General features: G+C 45.6%; 1 protein-coding gene across 5 annotated transcripts in view; it reads left to right on the top strand.

Annotated features, from left to right (window-relative positions):
- Positions 1–17,022, top strand: part of agrn (agrin) — a 303,236-nt gene extending 286,214 nt beyond the window's left edge. For 4 of the 5 annotated variants that reach the window (XM_030119411.1, XM_030119410.1, XM_030119409.1 and 1 more), the window contains 5 exons: positions 453–636; positions 1,494–1,581; positions 6,766–6,990; positions 10,921–11,024; positions 15,630–17,022. In XM_030119411.1, the coding sequence (XP_029975271.1) occupies positions 453–636; positions 1,494–1,581; positions 6,766–6,990; positions 10,921–11,024; positions 15,630–15,790 (762 nt within the window). In that variant the 3' untranslated portion in view covers positions 15,791–17,022. Of the gene's footprint in view, positions 1–452; positions 637–1,493; positions 1,582–2,441; positions 2,466–4,984; positions 5,018–6,765; positions 6,991–10,920; positions 11,025–15,629 lie in introns of all 5 variants that reach the window. The other variant, XM_030119408.1, reaches the window with a different exon arrangement.
- Positions 17,023–19,098: the final 2,076 nt, after the last annotated feature.

The raw sequence follows: 19,098 nt of genomic DNA, 5'->3' as shown, positions 1-19,098 counted from the left end.
TCACACACACACACACACACACACACACATACACACACACACACTCACGCACCAGCGGCGGCGTCTCACATGACATACAGGGACGTCAGCCTTCGAAGACAATCTGCTCCACTGCCACCGTGATCCGATAATGAGGTGCCATTGAAAATCTTTAAACAATTTGAAGCAGCTTGTACACTGCCGTTGGTTTTAAATACGTGTCTGTGTCTCAGTTTGCAAATAGTGATGCTGTACATTTATGTTAAGTAACAACTAGCTGTGATAGATCACCACTGTGGGTCCCTGAGCATGTAATGGAATGGAATGTATGTAATGAAGTATGATTAGTTTGGTTTAATAAATGGTGTGTTTCATATTATCTCTTGATGGCTGAAGTGTGTGTGATTCACACACCAATCTGCCGCGTTAATACAAAACCAGTCCGTTTCAGTCTCCGTATTTCATGCTTCCAGATCATTCTGATGGGAACGCACGTCCTCAAGGAAGAGAACGCGCTGCGATCCATCAACGTGGCCATGTTCCAGGGTCATCCCTGCTCCCAGGAGCCGTGCCACAACGGCGGGCGCTGCAACCCCCAGCTGGACACGTACGAATGCGTCTGCCTCGGCGGTTTCTCCGGAGGTCACTGTCAGAACAGTGAGTTTCACCCCTGCAGTTTCTTCCAGTCCACAGATTCTTCTTTGTCCTTCTGAAAGTCAGTGAACCACAGAAGACATGTATGTGTTGAAGCCGGTGGAATGTTGCGATGTGAGGGAGCAGGGCGGCGCGTCTTTTTGCGTGAGCTGCTGGCTAACGGAGCTGGCTAACACTGGGTGGAGATCACCTTGTCGTGGCAGTGGACAGCTGAATCACCGTAAACTGCACAAACCGTTCTCTTTCCTCCTCTAAGATGATCCAGCTGGACTCTGGGAGGATACATAGCATTTTGGCTGCTATTAAAGCGTAGTTTGAGTGGGATTAAAATCAGCGACGCTTTATGTAACGCAGTTTGTTCTTGGCTTGCCTCAATGGAAAGTAGAAGATGACTTTTTTTCTTCCAGCTCACAAGACCTTCCATTCCATTGTGCTGTGCCTGTGAAAGATAATAATGCCAATGCGAGACATGGAGTGTCTTTTATGTCGGCGCCATTATGTATTGATTTCAAACTAATGCAGTAGTTATGAAAATGATGAAATGTGTCAATTGAATATTCATGACATGGAGGAGTTGCACATCCCTTTCATCATCGGCGTGCTGCTCCTCCAGACGTGCGCTCGCTCCGGCCCGATCCGTCCTACATTCTCAAGTCGCTGCTGCTGCCATTAACCTTGCACGTGTGGCCGGCCGTCCCTTTCACGTTAATTAAAACTACAAACGCGGCGGCGCTCCCCCCCTCCTTCCACATTTGTTCTCAGTCCATTGACTTCAGCCTCGATAACCGAAGCCTCGCTCTTATTGATTGGTGTGAGCTCATCCTCTTCCTCTCCTCCTCCTCCTCCTCCTCCTCCTCCAGCCATCTACGAGAAGTCCGCCGGAGAGACCGAGGCCGTCGCTTTTGACGGGCGCACCTTCATCGAGTACCACAACGGCGTCACGAAGAGGTAAGGGAGAGGACAAGCGGAACGTGGCCATTTATTCAGCTCCATCTAGCACGTCCATTGGAGCAGCTATTAGCCAAATAACGCCTGCGTCCCTCCATCTCCCGCCTTGCTGAGCTGCGATGGCGGTGTTGATGTTATCATCAGTGCTGCGGCTTCAGGGTGAACTGGGCGCTCGGCTGATAGCTCATCCACCGCGCCGTCTTCCTGTCTGTGGAAGCTCGGCTTCACTTTTGACAGGATTTTACTAATTAGCGAGACGGTTAACAATCGCAGCGTTGCCCTGAGCGCGCTCGCTTCACTCAGTGGTCTTCATCTCGGCTCACACTGATGCTGGACAATAAGCACACGCGATTTCACCTCTTATCCTATTTCCAATGTGGCGGGCGGCCATTTTTCATCTCCCACAGATGTGTCGCCTGCGGTTTCTCGCTCCCCGATGACGTAATTCTCTAACTGCTTCTGGATTATACGTGGGGGGAGAGAGAAGAAAGTCACGTCTGAGACGTTTTTACCCTCCGCCCATCTCAAAGGCTGTTCAGAGCGCGCCTCCAGGTTGGCGTAAACAAAAAATGTTTGCGTGATGAACCTGAGACTGGAAGCATACGGCTTCGTATCTCCGTCTCGCAGCTCTTTACACAAACACTGGGAGGTGTGAAAGCCGGGATCATCACACTCCCGTGGAGAGACACACTCTGAAAACAACTGGCCGCGGGACTCTCTCCGACTCCGCTGTGTGTGTGTGTGTGTCTGCGTCTTCGTCTTTGTTACTTGGTCTGTGTCGGCGCTCTGCTTCTCGTCCTGTCTCTCACGTGTCTCTGTCTCACATGGATGTCCTTCACTGTCTCTCCTTTCCACTCAAGCCAACTGACCAATGAGATCCCAGAGTAAGTAGACTCTCCAGCTGGGTGACAGCCCAGTTTCAAATCAAGCCCAACTAACAGCAAGCCCAGAAAAAAAACCTCCATGTTTTGATAGTTAACCCAAATGAAGAGATTCAAACACATTCAGCTTCCTCTCCTGATTTCCACACTGGAACCGTCTTTACAGCTTTAAGTTGGATTTTACATTTCCAGCGCCATATCCATCATTTCTTTTGACAGATTTCATTATTTGAGACACCTCTTGCAGAGTCATTAGATCATTTCTTTTCTTTCCAGCACTGAAAAGGAAAGCATGACTGTGTGCATGATAAGCATTGTGCTCAGCCCTCAGAGAAACTGAATTGCTGTTCTGAGAATGTGCAGTATTTTATGCATGGTGATGACTGCTTCATAAACAAAACAAACTGCCGTGCACTTTACACCCAACGGCATTAAGTGTTATGTGAGAAATGAATGAGAACCCTTGAAATTCTGCAGGAGGAGGATATACTAAATACCCCTTAACCTAGTTTGCGGTGCCTGTGGAGTTTCTGCTGGGGAAAACCCTCGGTCATGACTTAGTTATTAAGGGTTTTTCTTCCTGCTCATTAGCTCGGTAAGTAACTTCTTTTTAAAAAGTCCCACAAAGCAGCGAAGCAGAATTCAAGTCGAATTAAGCCGACTGGAATGGGCCCAGAGTCCCGGGCCCATGCCAGGGCTTCTGTCGTCTCCCTTTTGCCAGATCTCTAACTGTAATTGTGAATAATTACAGCGTCGGCTGTACAGAAAGGCTGTGACATGTTAATCACAGATTTGTCTCCCCCTTTGTAGATTAGACCTCCAATTGAGATCTCTCGGCAGAGTCTCGCCGTGGGCATCAATCTCACTTAGCAGGAGGGGACAGTGGTCCTCGGAGCCAGACTGTCAAAAGTTTAATGGATGTCACGTTTGGCGAGAGCCGCGGCGAGCCGCAGTCTAAGCGGAGCAGACCCTCGGCGCGGCGCTCTGAAGGCACGCCAATCAATTCAGCGTGATTCCAGTTTTGTGAAGGAAATGAATAAAATCCCCCGGAGGCTATTAAATGACGAAGAAAGGCCAAAATGTCAAACTCTCACCTTGGGTTAATGTTTCCGCTGCTATTTACAGCACCCTTTGATCACCGCGCCTTCACCCCTGTATCTGGTCGATTGGTGCGGGCCCCATTATTTCTCTGACAAATAATATCTGGCCGTGACTCTCAACTGATAGGGCGCTTGACCCCATTTTTTAGCAGCCGCCCGATTTTTCTCATTCGCCACTTTCATCTGGAGACAGAAGGTAATTGCCGCTGCACTGTAGCGTGCACAGCCATAAATATAAAGGAGCTGTTCGATAATTGGACAACGACTTAAAGCTTCTTTTTCTATGGCGTGAACTCCAGAGCTGCCAGCTCTCACATGTTTGGCTCTAAACTCACCATATGTTCTCACGGTCATAACCTGCCGTACGAACTTTAATTTTCAGTTAATACGTTTATTGTATTCCGCGTACTTGTGGATCCCCAGCTGTATGATTACTTAATATGAAATATCGGCCACTAAGAAATTATTTAGCATGATTTATTGTACAAAAAAAAAAAAATGAAGGCGAAAAGCATCCTGGGAAATATTTGTCGAGTCAGCCAATTTTTCATCAAGATATAGACATAGAAGTTGTTTCCTTTAATGATAAATTAGAATTATGTTGGACGGCATCTCAATGCGCCTGAACTGTTCTCCTTTTTACTTTCTTCAGACTTTGATTAGATCCCTCTAAAATGAGTTAACAGTTTGATTCACATTTCGTATGAAGTCAAACCAGATTACTGTCAGATTTATAAATTAATCAAATCTTTTTTTCTCAGAACTACAAGCTGGATCATGATCTTTGTCGATGCTCATGGTTAAGCCACTGGTGTCATGGTATCATAATAACAGAAGTTAAGAGGTGTTTGTACCAGTGGGCATATGGCTCTTACAAAAGATCATTCATTCTTGTTTTAGGGGATCATTTTTGTTAATATATACTTTTACAATCAGTCTTTTTTTGGACTTAGTGAGTACTTTTGCCTCCTCTGATGGACGTCAATAGATGCATAATCTGATATTTGTTGCATGGCAGCGTTGGCAGCCCTGGCGGACTGTGAATGGCCTTAATCTTGGCTCCTGTGTTGAAAAAAATGCTCCATCTCGAGGCATTTTGGTGCATTAGTCATGCGTCCTGATCCTGAGCGGGTTCCCCTGAGAACCTCCTTTCACGGTTGTAGTGTTAGCAGGGCTGAGCTACACACTTCCTCTGATCACACAACCCTTGTTATCGACTGTTGACGCGGTCGATACTCCGGCGGGGGCAGATAAGTTATGCTTTTCGCAGCTCTGGGTCTGAACCAGGCCTCTGTGAGCGGCCCTGATGGGCTCACAGCGTCTTTCCTCCCCGTCCCTCCTCCCTCTCTCTCGCCTTGGCGCTCACACTGCATGCCGTTGACCTTCTCCCCCCTCCCTCCCTCCCCTCCTGCTCCCTTTAAGTCCCGAGTCTCTGGAGAACCCGTCCGACCAGAGGTGAGTCTCTCGAAGCTCTCAAAGCCTGCTGCCGCCTGCTCGCCTCCTCATCGCTCCTGCCCTCCTCCTGACAAGCCCCCCTCCACCTCTCACAGGGCTGAGCCCTCCTCCACCGGGACGGCATCGCTTCCGTTACAGAGATAGAGCTACCAACGCCAGTCACAAAGAACCTCTGCGTACGCTTCAATTAATCCCCGAGTTCAGAGCTGCGATAAACCCAATCAGAGCCGCGGCTGCTCGGTCAGGCCGTTCCCTCCCTGACGGCTCCTATGTTCTCATTGTTCTAACCACCACTGCCACCTAGAGCTCAAACAGAGGCCTGCACAGAGGCGCCTGCTGAGCGTCTCAACACAGACGTGAAGTAGATAAAACTCCAGCAGCTCCAGGACAGTGAATCACAGCAGGAATCTGGGAGTGCTGTGGTGTATATGAGCTTTACTCTGCTGCTAGCCACCGTTGTTTTATTCATGATATATTCAGCACTTTTAATAACCTTGACCTTATCAGTGACAAGCGGCTGCGATGGAGATTTATTGGGCCCTGTAAGCGCTTTGAGGGTTTGCCAGGAGCGGGTCCTCTGAGCTGTAGTTCTCGTTTTTTCTTTCCTCTTCCCGGAGGGAGAAAAAAGGATCTGATGCCCTGAAATCATACTTTCATTTCATCCTGTTTACCTCAGCGGGTTCGGTTGATCACGGGGGGGTCGAGGTTTCCAACCTCAGCATGTTTTTGAAGGTCGAGAATCAGATTTGAGTCTGGAGTGTTTCTCCTGCTGTTTGTGCTGAGGTGAACCAGAATCATCATTACCCTGTGCTGTCAGACCTTACGTTTTTGAATTATCTGTCACCTTTTTCAGAAGAAGAATATGAGAAGAAATGAGAGAAAACCGGGTTAAGCAGAGGAGCCACCCTCACTTTCTCCTCACCCGCTCACATTTTCTGTCCTGTCTGTGCTCCACGTGCTGCCCTGTTTGCTATGCCGAACCCTTTGTCTTGTCGTTTGTCTTGTCTAATCTTTGTCTCCAGCTCTGTGCTGCTGCTGTTGTTTTCTTTTATTTAATTCAAGCGTCGCTGCCGGTTCTTTGTCGTACGTGTCCTCACCTTGTCTTTGTCTTTGTGTTTGAATACCCATTGAAAAAAAACAAAAAAGGTGGAAACAATTCCATAATTGCAAAGAAAGAAATTGATGAAAGAAAACTGAAGGTGTGTGTCGGTGCTGGATTCCCACAGAAACCTTTGTAAGTGTGGTTTATTAACGCAGCGAATGGATGTGGCACGCAGGAGGGGGCTACGCTAGCGGTGTACGGCGCCTCTTCAGGCTGGATGGAAGCCTCCTAGTCTCCGCATCCAGATCACCCCTGCAGCTGTAGCAGCCCAGAGACCGGAGATCAAACAGCTGCCTAAAAAAAACACACACACACACACACACACACACGGAGCAGCACAGGAAGCAGTGAGCAGCAGTGCAGTTCAGGCTCAGTTCAGCTAATAGCAAAACACACCCCTGCTACAAACACACCCCCGTCTGCATCCTGATTTCCTCAAAAACCACTGCAGAGCCTTCAGTAGAGACGACATCCTTGAATTGTGGGTATTTTACCTTTGAGACGTCAGCAGAGGCTTCTCGCTTCATGTCCCACAAATAACACACCCACCGCCTGAGCCGGATCCGCCACGCCGCAGACGGCAGCTCTTCGTTTTTTTTTGACGCGTTAGACCAAAAGATAACTCATCTGTTTCCTCCCCTGCCAGTGAGAAAGCTCTGCTGGTGAACAAGTTCGAGCTGAGCATCCGCACCGAGGCGACCCAGGGCCTGGTGCTGTGGAGCGGCAAAGGCGTGGAGCGCTCCGACTACATCGCCCTGGCCATCGTGGACGGGCGCGTCCAGATGACGTACGACCTGGGCTCCAAGCCCGTGGTGCTGCGCTCCTCGGTGCGCGTGGACACCAACCGCTGGATACGCATCAAGGCCAGCAGGTGAGCAGCGGCAGGAGGTGGAGGAAGGTGGAGGAAGCCTTCAAACACATGGGATTTGCGATGCTGCAAACTGTGCGGCGTCTCGGATCCGCCGCCGCGCTCCGATCGCCAGCACTGAGATGATTGTGATTAGTTGCAGATTAGGGTTATTTGCATGCCTGGTCATGCATGAGCGTGACGCATTACGTGTCAAATTGCTGCGACGCGATAATGAATGTTCAAAGAGAAGGAACATGCTGCAGCATCCCAACATGTTTTTGCATAATATGCAAACCGTAGGCAGGCAAATGAATCAATGCAGATTCAGAACACTGTCTTTATTAACACTCGTGCATTTTCATCGCGTGCAATGTTAGACGATGTTGACGACGTTCAGATATCCAGGATTGCAACTTTAATGGGGTTTTGTACTGCCTTCAGGTTTGTTCTGCACTAATTTGATTATATTCAATTAAAAAAAAGCCTGTTTTAAGTGACGCCTTTTTCAGGACAGACGCTCAGGATCATCTCTTATCATGTGAGCTGTGCTCTGCCGCTGTATACTCCAGTCTCTGCCTTCACATGAATGGACTTATGGAACACATTACTCAGCCGATCCAACCCAGACAGACGACCGCAGCCACCCACAGACCCTCGAGTGTCCAGGCTATTATCTGTGTTTTAAGTTCGCCCATTTTTTGTGTGTAAATGTGAAGATATAAAATATATTCCTTGATTCAGGAACACATGCACATTTCACCTCACTAGAACTCCTCTGCCATTCATGATTGCAGAAAGTTCAAACGGAGAGAAGAGAAACAGAGCGTCGTGATTCCAGTGGACCTCAGGACTTGAGCTCCCTGTTACCATCAGAAACACAGTCGACTGAGAAACTGTCAGATATTGAGAGTTGTGTTGGAGAAAGGGACACAAGCGCTCTCTCACTGCACATTTTTCTAACCAATTGAAAGGCTGTGAAATCCGAATCAATGCAGTCATTCTTGTCAAATTCTGGAAACTTTGAAGTTCTCTAATCATGTGTGCAAGAGGAGGAGGACCAGCGCTCATCTCTTTCAGCGAGTCTCCTCCAGCTTCAAGCCAAGAGGCATAATTGGAACACAAATAATAGCAGAGATGAAAACGTTTGAGTTGTGATATGATGAAGAAAAGAAGATCTGTCTTCCTCTATCATGAGTAATCTTTCTCACAGCTGCACAGTTTGGTGCAACATTAGCTCTCGCTTCTCAAACATAAAAAGTGTGACAACTAAAAAGTCATTTTGACTTCATTTCTATTGTGATACACTTAAACTCTTTTTTTTTTTTTTTTTATAATTTTCATTAAATTATTTGCCATAATGTTGATTTGTCTCTCTGGGTTAAGTAGTCATTCTTATTTAAACCCTCTGGTATTAAAGATTTCTCTTCTTTTTCTTTTCTTTTTTCCTTTGGCCCTCCCAATGCATTAAGTTTCCCATGTTCTGCCCTGAGAGCTCGGCGACAGCCCAGTGCTGGTCAAAGTCGATGGCATGGTTAATATTCACCGTTGCTCCCTCCGCCCATCGCTCGCTGCGAGGTGGATCAGCCAGATCTGCGCTGCCATGTTGGCTTTTAATCATGCTGAGCACGCCATAAACCGAAGTGATCTCATTTTCAGTAACCACCGTCTAATCAGATTAATGATTGCCAGTCTGTGTTGTAAACATCTCAGGCACCTGTGCAAAGAGAAAACTGGAGTCAGACACTGGGACAGTGGGCTTGAGCTTGTATACAGGGAAATCAGTCCCTCGGATCTGTCTGTGCTGAATGTCAATGCCACTTCCTGATGTGAGCGAAGCCAGGAAGAAACTGTGAATATTCTCAAACGTTCATTTCTATACCCGCTGTAATGAACTTACATCTTAACATCTGACCTGCTTACATCCACGTGTCAATGTACACGACATTTTTGGATATCTTCTTTGTGATTTGCGCAGAACTATTTGCTTCTTTACTATTTATCAGACATGTAAACATATTTGTTAATTTTGCATTTCTTCCTGTTTCTCTCAAACTAATTGTTATGCAGTAATAGCAATTCTACAATACACGAAACACCAATACTAAACACTGGGACAGTGGCAGCTGCTGGTACTTATTGGCTGGTTTCTCTGGGAAACTAGAAATAGAAAAGGTTTAATATCAGTATATGTCACACATAATGAATCTACAGGTGCCGCTCATTTTGAGCATCAATATAGAAACATGGACAAATTCTACACGTAAGATAAATATAAAGTGTAAAAGTTTAAAAAGATGGATCTCTTGTGTGTGGAGAATAAAACACTGATATCCACGTCATCATTTCATGGTCCACAGATTAAAACTGAAGAATCTTAACTACGTTTTACAGTTGATGTAAATAAAGGATGAAAAATAGAGCAAATTGTGAAATGCCTGCAGTATTGCTTGTAGTGAGTTATATTTCGTTTTTATGACTGAGGTGCACAATATTACAAACATTTGGTGAGAATAATTTAGAGCTTTTTATGCCTAAAATAGTAAAATGTGTGTAGTTTTGGCCTTTTGACAATTTTTATGTTGTTCAAATAATACATAAGCGTTCTTTTTTATCCAAACAAACTTCTAAATTTTTATACATTTTGACTCACACTCTCACGATGTTCAATGAATAAGCCTGAAAGGGTTAACAAAGAAAGGTGGGCATCGTCCTCCCCCTCAACATAAAATCTATAGACATGTGGAAGAACACCGAGTTCCCAGCATCGATTTCACCATCGCAACCTGTTTTTCCTCTCTTATTCCCTGTGATCTGGACCTTTAAAGGTGAAGATTAGGATTCAGGCCTGCGAATGCGTCGTCAGTACTTTTGATTTCATTTGTGAAAATCTGCATCAGATATTATTCAGGAGATATCAACACCTACATGACAGATTTAGGTTCAGTCCTGTTTAACGTGCTGTGGATGTATTTCTGCCCACCTCCACCAGCGGCGGGAGTGATTGGATCAAACACTGCTGTATATCCTCTTGTACATCCATCTGGCGAGGCCTCATCCTGCAGGAATCCAATCACACAAAGCAGTCCGGTCTGGTGGAATTTCCAGCTAGTCTTGTGTCAAGAGTATACAAGCCAGTACATAAATTATAGATATCCTGTGCTGGCAAATCGGGGAAACAGGTTTTTCTCTTGCAGATGAATGACGCTTCCAGAAAAATGGAAAAAAAAAAAAAACAAACAAAAAAAGACAAACTCTGCATCGCTTTTTGTCTCACAGTGATGTCGAATTAATGGATTCATTAGAAACAAATTAACAGTCTTAATTTTGTAAAATGATCCATTCAAACACCCTCGGAGTGATGGCTGCCTATCGCTGGCATTGCAAACGTTGCAGCGATTATAAATACGGAGGGGTGTAATTAGGCTGTTTTCAATGCAGGAATAATCGATCCTCGAATAAAAGCTGCTGCGTCCGCTTCCAGCCGGGACTTGGCCACATCTCTGACTGGAGCTTCAGCAGGAAGGACTGCGGCGTTTGATGATGATGATGGTGATGATGTGGATCACGGCGTGTGGCGCGCGGCTCACGTACTGACTCAGCCTTCGGCGTTCCCGCCTCTCCTCTAACGACACCCTCGCGGCGGGAAACCCACTTTAGAGGCTTCAGATTTGCCCCGTCTTCACAATCCTTGAGCGCGCGCTAATGCGCAGCACGGAGCCGCCAAAAATGAATGGCGCTCTCACGGCATCTGTTAGCCGGTCGACAGGCGCATTTAGAACGCTGCTTGGCAAAGGCACTTATGTGAGTGCTTAGTGTACTGCCAGTGGAGCAATAGAGTCTCGATGCTTCAGATTAAGTGAAAGTGCAATTTACAGCTATTCAGCATGACGCCCATACATCAGGCCGACTTGCATCTCACGCCATTTTCCTTTGTTTCCTTGTTCTGCACAGAGCACTCCGAGACGGCTCTCTACAGGTCGGGAACGAGGCGGCGGTGACGGGGTCGTCACCTCTGGCCGCCACGCAGCTGGACACGGACGGAGCGCTCTGGTTGGGTAGGTGGCCTTGCATATTACCGCCTGAATGACGTACGTCCAGCCAAGAACGGGGATGCTTGTGATTCTGTAGTGCTTTTCCATCCCGGCTACTGGTAAAAAGCTGCCAAAAATGAGCAATGAACTCATTGGCATTGCGGAGGATAAGCAAAGACTCTGGCAGGGAGAAAGGATTGCAGTTTGGGTGAAAAAAAAATGTCCAAACCCATTCAGGTATTGAGTTGAGAAATGAAAGGCTATCTGACTAACTCAGAAGTTGTCTGCTCTCCTGAATTGAAAATGACCAAAGTCGGCCTGTTATCTGCCTCCAGTTCAATTTGGCCTGAACTGGGCTCAGAGAAATCGTTTCTGAAGGAACACACACAGCACAGCCGGATTGAACATTCGCAGGAAATAACACTGAGCCAAATAAAGTCAGACTCTTCTTTTAAAATGCGCGGCGCGCCGCCGAAAAGAGGCAGGTTTGAGAGCCGAGGCAGCCTGAGTGACATTTAAGAGACTGGCGGCGTGTTCGAGGTGCGCCCGCCGTCGCAGGTACACGCAGGCAAACACACACGGGGAGGCAGCGCGGCGGAACAGGTGCTGAGCGAGCCCTGCAGCAAGAATATCTAATCCTCGGCAAGCCCTCCCATCGAGAGCCCTTCTCCCTTTTAAATCCCCCTTTTTCAGCATTCATCATTAATTCATCTGTAACTCGCATGAAATTAGCCCTGTCGACTCCCCGATTCGGAGGTGCAAAATCCGATTAATGGGGGCAGGGACGGGGATGTAAGGAGCTCGGCGGGGATATGAACTCTTCAGTCGGACAAAGCTGGTGGGTGGGGGGGGGGCGGGGGGAAACTGGGGGCTGTGAGGGGAAATCTGAGTTTGAAGGCAGGAGATGCAGCGAGGCCCTGACAGAGCAGATAACCGACGGGGAGAAGACGAGGTGGAGGGAGAGAGATGACAGACGGGCAAAACTTCAAACGCCAGGGTCAGCCTCCCGCCCAGTTAGCGCAGATTTCTGGGATACAGACGTTTCATGCTGATTTAGTGAGAACGACACTAATGACCGCTTTGGGTTTGCAGGCTCAAAACGAGCAGCTCAAAGCAGCTCAAATGGGCGAAGGAACCGGCGAGTACACCTTGCAATTAGGTCATCAAGCCTTCACAGAGAGACTTTATGACACCGGGTCTAAAAAGCACAGAGGTCTGACTGTGAGTGCGGGCAAGAAATGGAGAGGAAGTAAAAATGAGCGGTCAATGTGAAGGTAAAGGAAAATTCAAACGACAAGGAACTTAAACCATCGCTTTGAAGTGCAAATCACTGACCTTTCTTTGTTCACAATTGCCCACTGTTATTACCCATTAAATGGGTAAATGGCATAAATGGGCCTAATTTGATTATTTTAAAGGCATGGAGCCAGTGCAGTCGACTGTGTCCGAGTCCACTTTCGCTATTTTAAAGGCAACTGAACTGTGTGCCAAGGTGCACTTTTCAAAAGGCTTGAACTTTATGTCCTAATGGGTGTTTGTAGTGTACAGTCAAATAAATGAAGCAGACTGTATCCTTCTTTTACCTTGTCACATCGTTGTTCTCCACAAGAGCAGAAAAAATGTTTTTTTCACTGGAATTGGATCTTCTGCTACTGGATGGTCTCTTACATTAGATTAAGTTCTCAGCGATCTCTGATTAGATTCCGTCCTTTAAGTCAGGAGTAGCTCAAAACTCAATCATGAAGATCACTTCCATGATATGTTAATGTCATCCCATTCAGCTGCAGCCCAAAAGCAGAAGCTTATGTTCCAGGTCAACTCTTCATGCAGGTTCACTGGCGTCCAAATAGAAAGAAAATACTGGACTGTTGTTTGAAAACTCACGAATAGCTGCCAATAAAATCAGAACAGCAATGAACACGCCTCCTTTTCAAAGCCCACACCCTCCGGGCTCGTCAGGTGTTCATTTGCTCCTTCAACAGCTTTAGGTGGCGGCCGATCCAATTATACCAGACTAGTGAAAACACTTGTGCTCGTTACCTCGCTCTGAACTTTGAAGTGACTAAGAGTGGTGTTAAGCCGTCGAGCGCCGTCACAGTGCCTTAAGCACACTTTCTAATCGAGTGGCAATGTGCACAATTATTCAGATCAATGATTAAATGTTTACCCGCTCGCAAGCTCGCTCCAGAAATCTTTGCAGTGATCGTTCTATTGATGGCAGTGCTTGAGTGTCATGCAGCTGCACACCACCAGAGCCCCCCCCCCCAACCCCCCACCCACCTCCATGCTATCAAACTGGCCTCAGAGCCATGCTGTCAGAGGTCAGCGGTGTCAGCGACACTCATGACCTTTTGATACGGCTCGCTTAGAGACGCTGTGCTCTGCCTGATCTGAAACCCTAATGTGATAATTACCATGTAGCACCTGACCCTTTCTAGGGTGAAGGTAAAGGAAGATTCTGGAACTTGTAGAACCTGATTTCTGAATGTTTTCTGAGCCTTTTCCATTTTTTAGAGCAGTCAGCTGGTCTGCATTAAAACAAACCTTCATACCTTCAGTCGACAGAGAACTGGGATCAGTTCCTACAGAGCCGGAGCTTCCTGGTCTGATCTGACTGGAAATGTGTTAAATGCAACTGAAAGGACAAAGATGTGCTGTGTGCCCCACTTCATTACAGATTTGTGAAGATAAATTCAGACTTTCGGCAGCTTCGATGAGCAGTTTTCCCTCCCGATCCATGCACTGCGGTTTGACTTTTAACCATCATTGGAGATACCAATCAACTGTCAGGCTTATTATACCGCCTGATCTCAGAAACCAAATCTTCCAGTAATTAGGAACATAGCGAGCATCGATTTTAATCTCTTGAACTCCGCTGGATGAATGAGAACCGTTCTTCCACAAGATTCCTCCTCATTTGGAGCCTTGTCGATGGCAGTCTGCTTCATACATTCCCCCATCATTTTATATGGAGTTGAAGTCTGTTGACTCTGAAGCCCAGAGAAAACGTTTTCAGTCCCATGAAGCCCTCCGGTGACCTCTGGACCGATACAGATCGAGGATATCACCACTCCCAACAGGACAGAGACCATTTATAACCAGGTCCAACAATTTCATAGTGATTTCATTCTTCCTTAAAGGCAGAAATGGAAGGAAAGCATGTCATCAAACAGCATAAGACAGCCTCTGGATCCCATCACTATCTGGCTTTTTCCTTTCATTTGTTTCTCCTTTGCAGAATCATGCATTTTGTCACTTGCTGGATGCTTAAATAGGCCAGTTTTCCAGCTCTTTCTACTTTGCTGAGACCGTTTTGGAATCCAGCCCACTAGAAGCGAGATGGAGCATTTGAAGCCGCATTGAGTTTGTGTTGCTTGCTGCACTGAAAGTTTTGAACTGCACCAAAAAGACATCAAATCAGAGTCGTATCTCTGCAGAAAGTGTCCCCAAACATGCCGTCAACAGTTCCTTATGGCGCAATTTCTTTGATGGAAGGGCCGTTTCAAGCCGGACCCTTTCACATCTGGAAAGCGGCTGCGAGCTACGCGATCGGTCTTTTGAGACACACAGGAAGGCATTGATTTTGTGTTCTGGGTTTGTTTGGAATAAATACAGAAGAAGTGGGTAGTTATCAGCCGAGATGTGAGTAGTGGAACAGAAGGGCAGCGCCTCTTAGAAGTCAGACTCAAAGACGGAGCTGTCACAGCCGTGGATGCACCGCGTGACGGACTGACTATTTCCGGGGAGTTCGCAACACGGCGAAGCCGCGCAACCAAAGTTGGAAACAAATTAAAAATAATGAGGACGTTCGGCTTTCCTCATGTTACGCTCTGTCACCACCTTTCATTTGTGGCACATTTTTTTGAGCACCTTGTCGAATTAAGAACAGTCCTTTTTTCTGTCTGAGTTCTTTTTTCTTTTTTTTTGCCAGACTCCTTCTTCTCTTTGATCACACTGGTTTGACAAATAAACCTGTCATGTCCATGAGACAGCTGCATCATGGGAAATATCAAAGGCTCTAAAACATCCCGGAGAAAATCCCAATAACTACCATGATAGTTTGTAGCAAAGTAGGAGAAAAAAAAAGAAAGATGGCCAATTGATGACATTTTCAGGCTTAATTTGTGATGAAAAGCGACCTCTTAGGCTGCTGTTTGATCCTTAAAGAGCCTCCGAGTCGACGCTGAGGATTATCTACCAGTCATGCGTGAGGATTTCCACACTTATGAAGCTCATGTAATGTTTTTTTGTGATGACTGGAGAAAGTGAAATTGCCGTCTAATTTCAAAAGAGGAAAAAGCTGGGATGCTCGGGAAAGTTTGAATTAAAACTAGATGGATTGAGCTACAAAGCGTTTGGACGCAGCCTTCTAAAATCTCAGGCATTTCAATTTGATTTTACATTAATAAATGCAGATAAATCTACTGAACAGTAGATTTGACGCAGTCTGACGTGCATGAACAGCCAATACTGGTTTAGAGCAGGGGTGTCAAACATAAGGCTCGGAGGACTGAAACAGGGTTGTATTGACCTTTGGCCTGGACCAGCTTCACTCAGCTAGTGTTAATATTGTCTGTTATTGTGTGTTTCAGTGAAGTGTGTCTGATGCGGGTGTGTGTTTTTGTCCAGGCGGTCTGGAGGAGCTGTCCGTGGCCCGTCGGCTACCCAAGGCCTACAGCACCGGCTTCGTGGGCTGCATCAAAGACGTGGTGGTGGACGGCGTGGAGCTCCACCTGGTGGAGGACGCCCTAAACAGCCCCAAAATATTACACTGTTCCGCCGCCAAATAACCCGGGAGAGACAAAACCCAGCAAGAAACAACAACAACGACAAGAAAAGAAACCCTCCCACCCGCTCCCTCCATCGCGCCCATGTCTCCTGCTGTAATTATTTTCTATTTTTGTATACTTTTCATCGCTTTTTATATGGAAAGAAAATGAATATGTTGTTTTGATTTTTTGGTTTTATATATTTTGCTCCTTTTTTTTTTTTCAATCTGCACCTCCATCCACACAATTTTTTTTTCTTTATGGTCTTTTTTTCCCGCCCAAAAGAGAGGTTAGAGTTTACTCTTTTCTCTTTTGTTTTAAAAGCAATTTAAACTTTGGAAAGAAAAAAAAAAAGGCATCCTGTTATTTCTGATCTTCACTCATTACTTGAACACAGTGGACCTCGCTGATGATCTCTGGGTACTGCCTTGTCTTGGTGCCATATCTTTCGTCCACATTCCCACATTTCCAAGCATGGCTCATTCATCATTGAATATATATATATATAAATATATATATATAGAAATATATATCTCTATATAGATGCTAACATTCCCCGTGTGAGAGCTGGACGCGTCGCGGCCGGCGCGCTGCAGTCCTCGTCACTCCGCTGTATTTTCCTCAAGGAACTTCTGAGATATCAGTCAAGCTGCTACGGTGAAAAAAGTACAGAAAACCACTCGATCAAGGCCCAACTCACAGCGTCCAGGAACGAAAACCCAGCCTCTCCTCTCCATTTGAATCCCATCAGAGCCTTTAGTTTTGAAATATGACTCACTAACACAGCAACACAACGCGTGCGCGCGCGAGAGAGAGAGAGAGAGAGACTCGCATATCATTAGTCATAACTCATGAATCATAGACATGGATAAATGTTATAAATATAGAGTATATAAATAATACCTGAGACTGTGAATATGTAAGAGGGGTTCTCCTTGGAGAATTGTGCTTCTCATGTACTGTTGTGCGTTCTGTTTCACAATCAGCGGATGAACTAACGATGACCACTATAACTGCATGCACTTCTGCTGTGTTGCTTGGGACTGTTTTTTTTTTTTATTATTTTTTAACACCGAAAATTTGAAAAGCCACTTTTCTCTGGGTTTTTTTGCAAGAGAACCTTTTTTTTCCTCCCTCTTCTTATTTCCCACTGAGAAACCACAGTCACATCTGAGTTTATTCATTGCTTTTATATATTTTTTTCCTGTTATAGTCCTTGAGTTTTTTTTGGTTTTTTTTTTGTTCCTGGGAGCAGACAGTCTAGCAGGACCTTTATTGGGGCATAAGGGAAGAGTTGTTACCGTATCTGACCTTAAGGAGGTGCTGAAAGCAAAGACTGAAGAAAAAACAAAAGGAGGCGAGGAGATATCTCAATCACAAGGAGAGCTGCTCCTCCTGGAGACGTCCTGTCAAACATCAGTCAGTCTTCAACACACACACACACACACACACACACACACACACACACACAAAGAAATGAAGCTCCGCCTGAGACTTGGTATCATTTGCGTATTTCATCCAGGAGCGCTCCTGGAGGAGTCTGATATTTTTCCGGCTGTTGAGTGAGTGAGATTGAAAGAGAGACAGAGGGACTGCGACGTCCCCGTGACCTTTTGAAGCCATAACAGCCGCAAAAACTGGGAAAAAGATACATAATCCTACAGTACCTGCAAGTAACCATAGCAACGCATGGGTTTGTATTGCTAGTGCGATTTCTGTAACTTTGGGTGAACTGTTGCAACGTGGAGTCGTCCTTGCTGAGCCACGAGAAGCTGCGATGGCCGACCTAAAGACACTTGTTTTGATATGAGAACCTTGGCAATATTCTGAGACAAAGTCATGCCTGTTTGTGGTCGAGTATCAAATGGTCTTGTACTATTTCCTTTCCTCTCCTAAGTTCTTGATTATGTTTCCCTCCTTAAATCATCGAGCAACCTGTTTTTGTACAGCCCTGCGATTTTTTTTTTTTTTTTTAAGTGTAAATTTAGCAAAATGTGTGATCTGTGGAGGTTTATGTTTTTAGTAATATACACTGGAGCCATGTCTGACTTGTCTGTTCACCCACACAGTGGTACACTTCTGTACATGGGGGAGGGTTGGCCCTACAGCTATAGCGATGTTTTGTGTGTGGAAGCCCTGGGTGCCCCGCCGCCAGGACGCCGTCTTCTGCTTTCAAATTCCGTTGAGCTCTAAACCGGTCTTAATTTAAACACACTGTTTTTAGATTTGAACCATTCAGGTAGCAACACTTAAAAAAAGAAAAAAAAAATCTAAACGAGAACACAATCCTGTGTATTTGGATGGACTGGAGAACATTAAAGACAACTGCAGTCTGTGGTTTGGGTGGAAACTTTGAATTGCCTTAAAAACCCAGTCACCTGAACTGCGAGCAGGTGACAGACGTCATCCATGTAACTGTTTCCTTACTTTAGCCAGTGTATTAGCCTCATCCCCATCATGTAAATGAGTAATACATAATGATAATATTGATAACTATATTAGTAATAATTCTCATACACAAAAAAGTATCCCGGAGGGCCTCTGCAAATGGCTCACCTGGCTTTTTACAAAAAAAAAAAAAAAATCTATTTACTGTTTTTTGAATCTATTTTCTGTTCCTTATTTATGTCTACATGTGGATTACCCTCCATGTCCGGCCTCTGTAAACTACTGTCTGACTTCGCAAACCTCGTCTCAAAGGGCAGTGCACCGAGTAAGAGTGGCATGACCTGAACATTACTAACTTTATGACCTTTGTCTTGTGTTCCTACCACCATGAAATAAAATGTCAACCAAATGGAACCCATTCTTGTTTCTCGCCTTTTGATTTTTGCATTTCGGTCTGTGGTGTTTGCAGAATTCAACGGAAAGTCAGACAATGATTATGAAAAAAATTCAAAAATGTGTCTGTTATAAGTCCTGTAATACCGCTTTTCACCACTAGTCGATTCATTGAATCACTTCAGCCAGACCAGTGCAAACAGTGAGAATTTACTTTTTCTTTTTGTTAATTCTAACCAAAAATCAAACATAATCAGCTGTGCGAGCCAGACTGAGGTCAGACTGGATGTCACCCTGGCTCATTATCGCCGTTATGTTTCACACTGTGACTTCAACACACTTTCATCATCACAAAACACACTTTTCTCAGCCAGACAGGACTTTGAATTAGCTGAGCTAAATGAATAGAAGAAGCAATAACGGAAAAAAGTCCCAAAGTCTCACTGAATTATAAACTTTGAAACTGGGAGCCAGACTAAGGTCCGACTGGATCCACAGTAAAATATTTAAATGTTTCTTACTTTACCTTCGACACAACCATCGCAGGT

The sequence above is a fragment of the Salarias fasciatus genome, chromosome 20, assembly GCF_902148845.1.
Source record: "Salarias fasciatus chromosome 20, fSalaFa1.1, whole genome shotgun sequence".
NCBI classification, from domain to species: domain Eukaryota; kingdom Metazoa; phylum Chordata; class Actinopteri; order Blenniiformes; family Blenniidae; genus Salarias; species Salarias fasciatus.
This window is presented reverse-complemented; position numbering and strand designations above follow the sequence as displayed.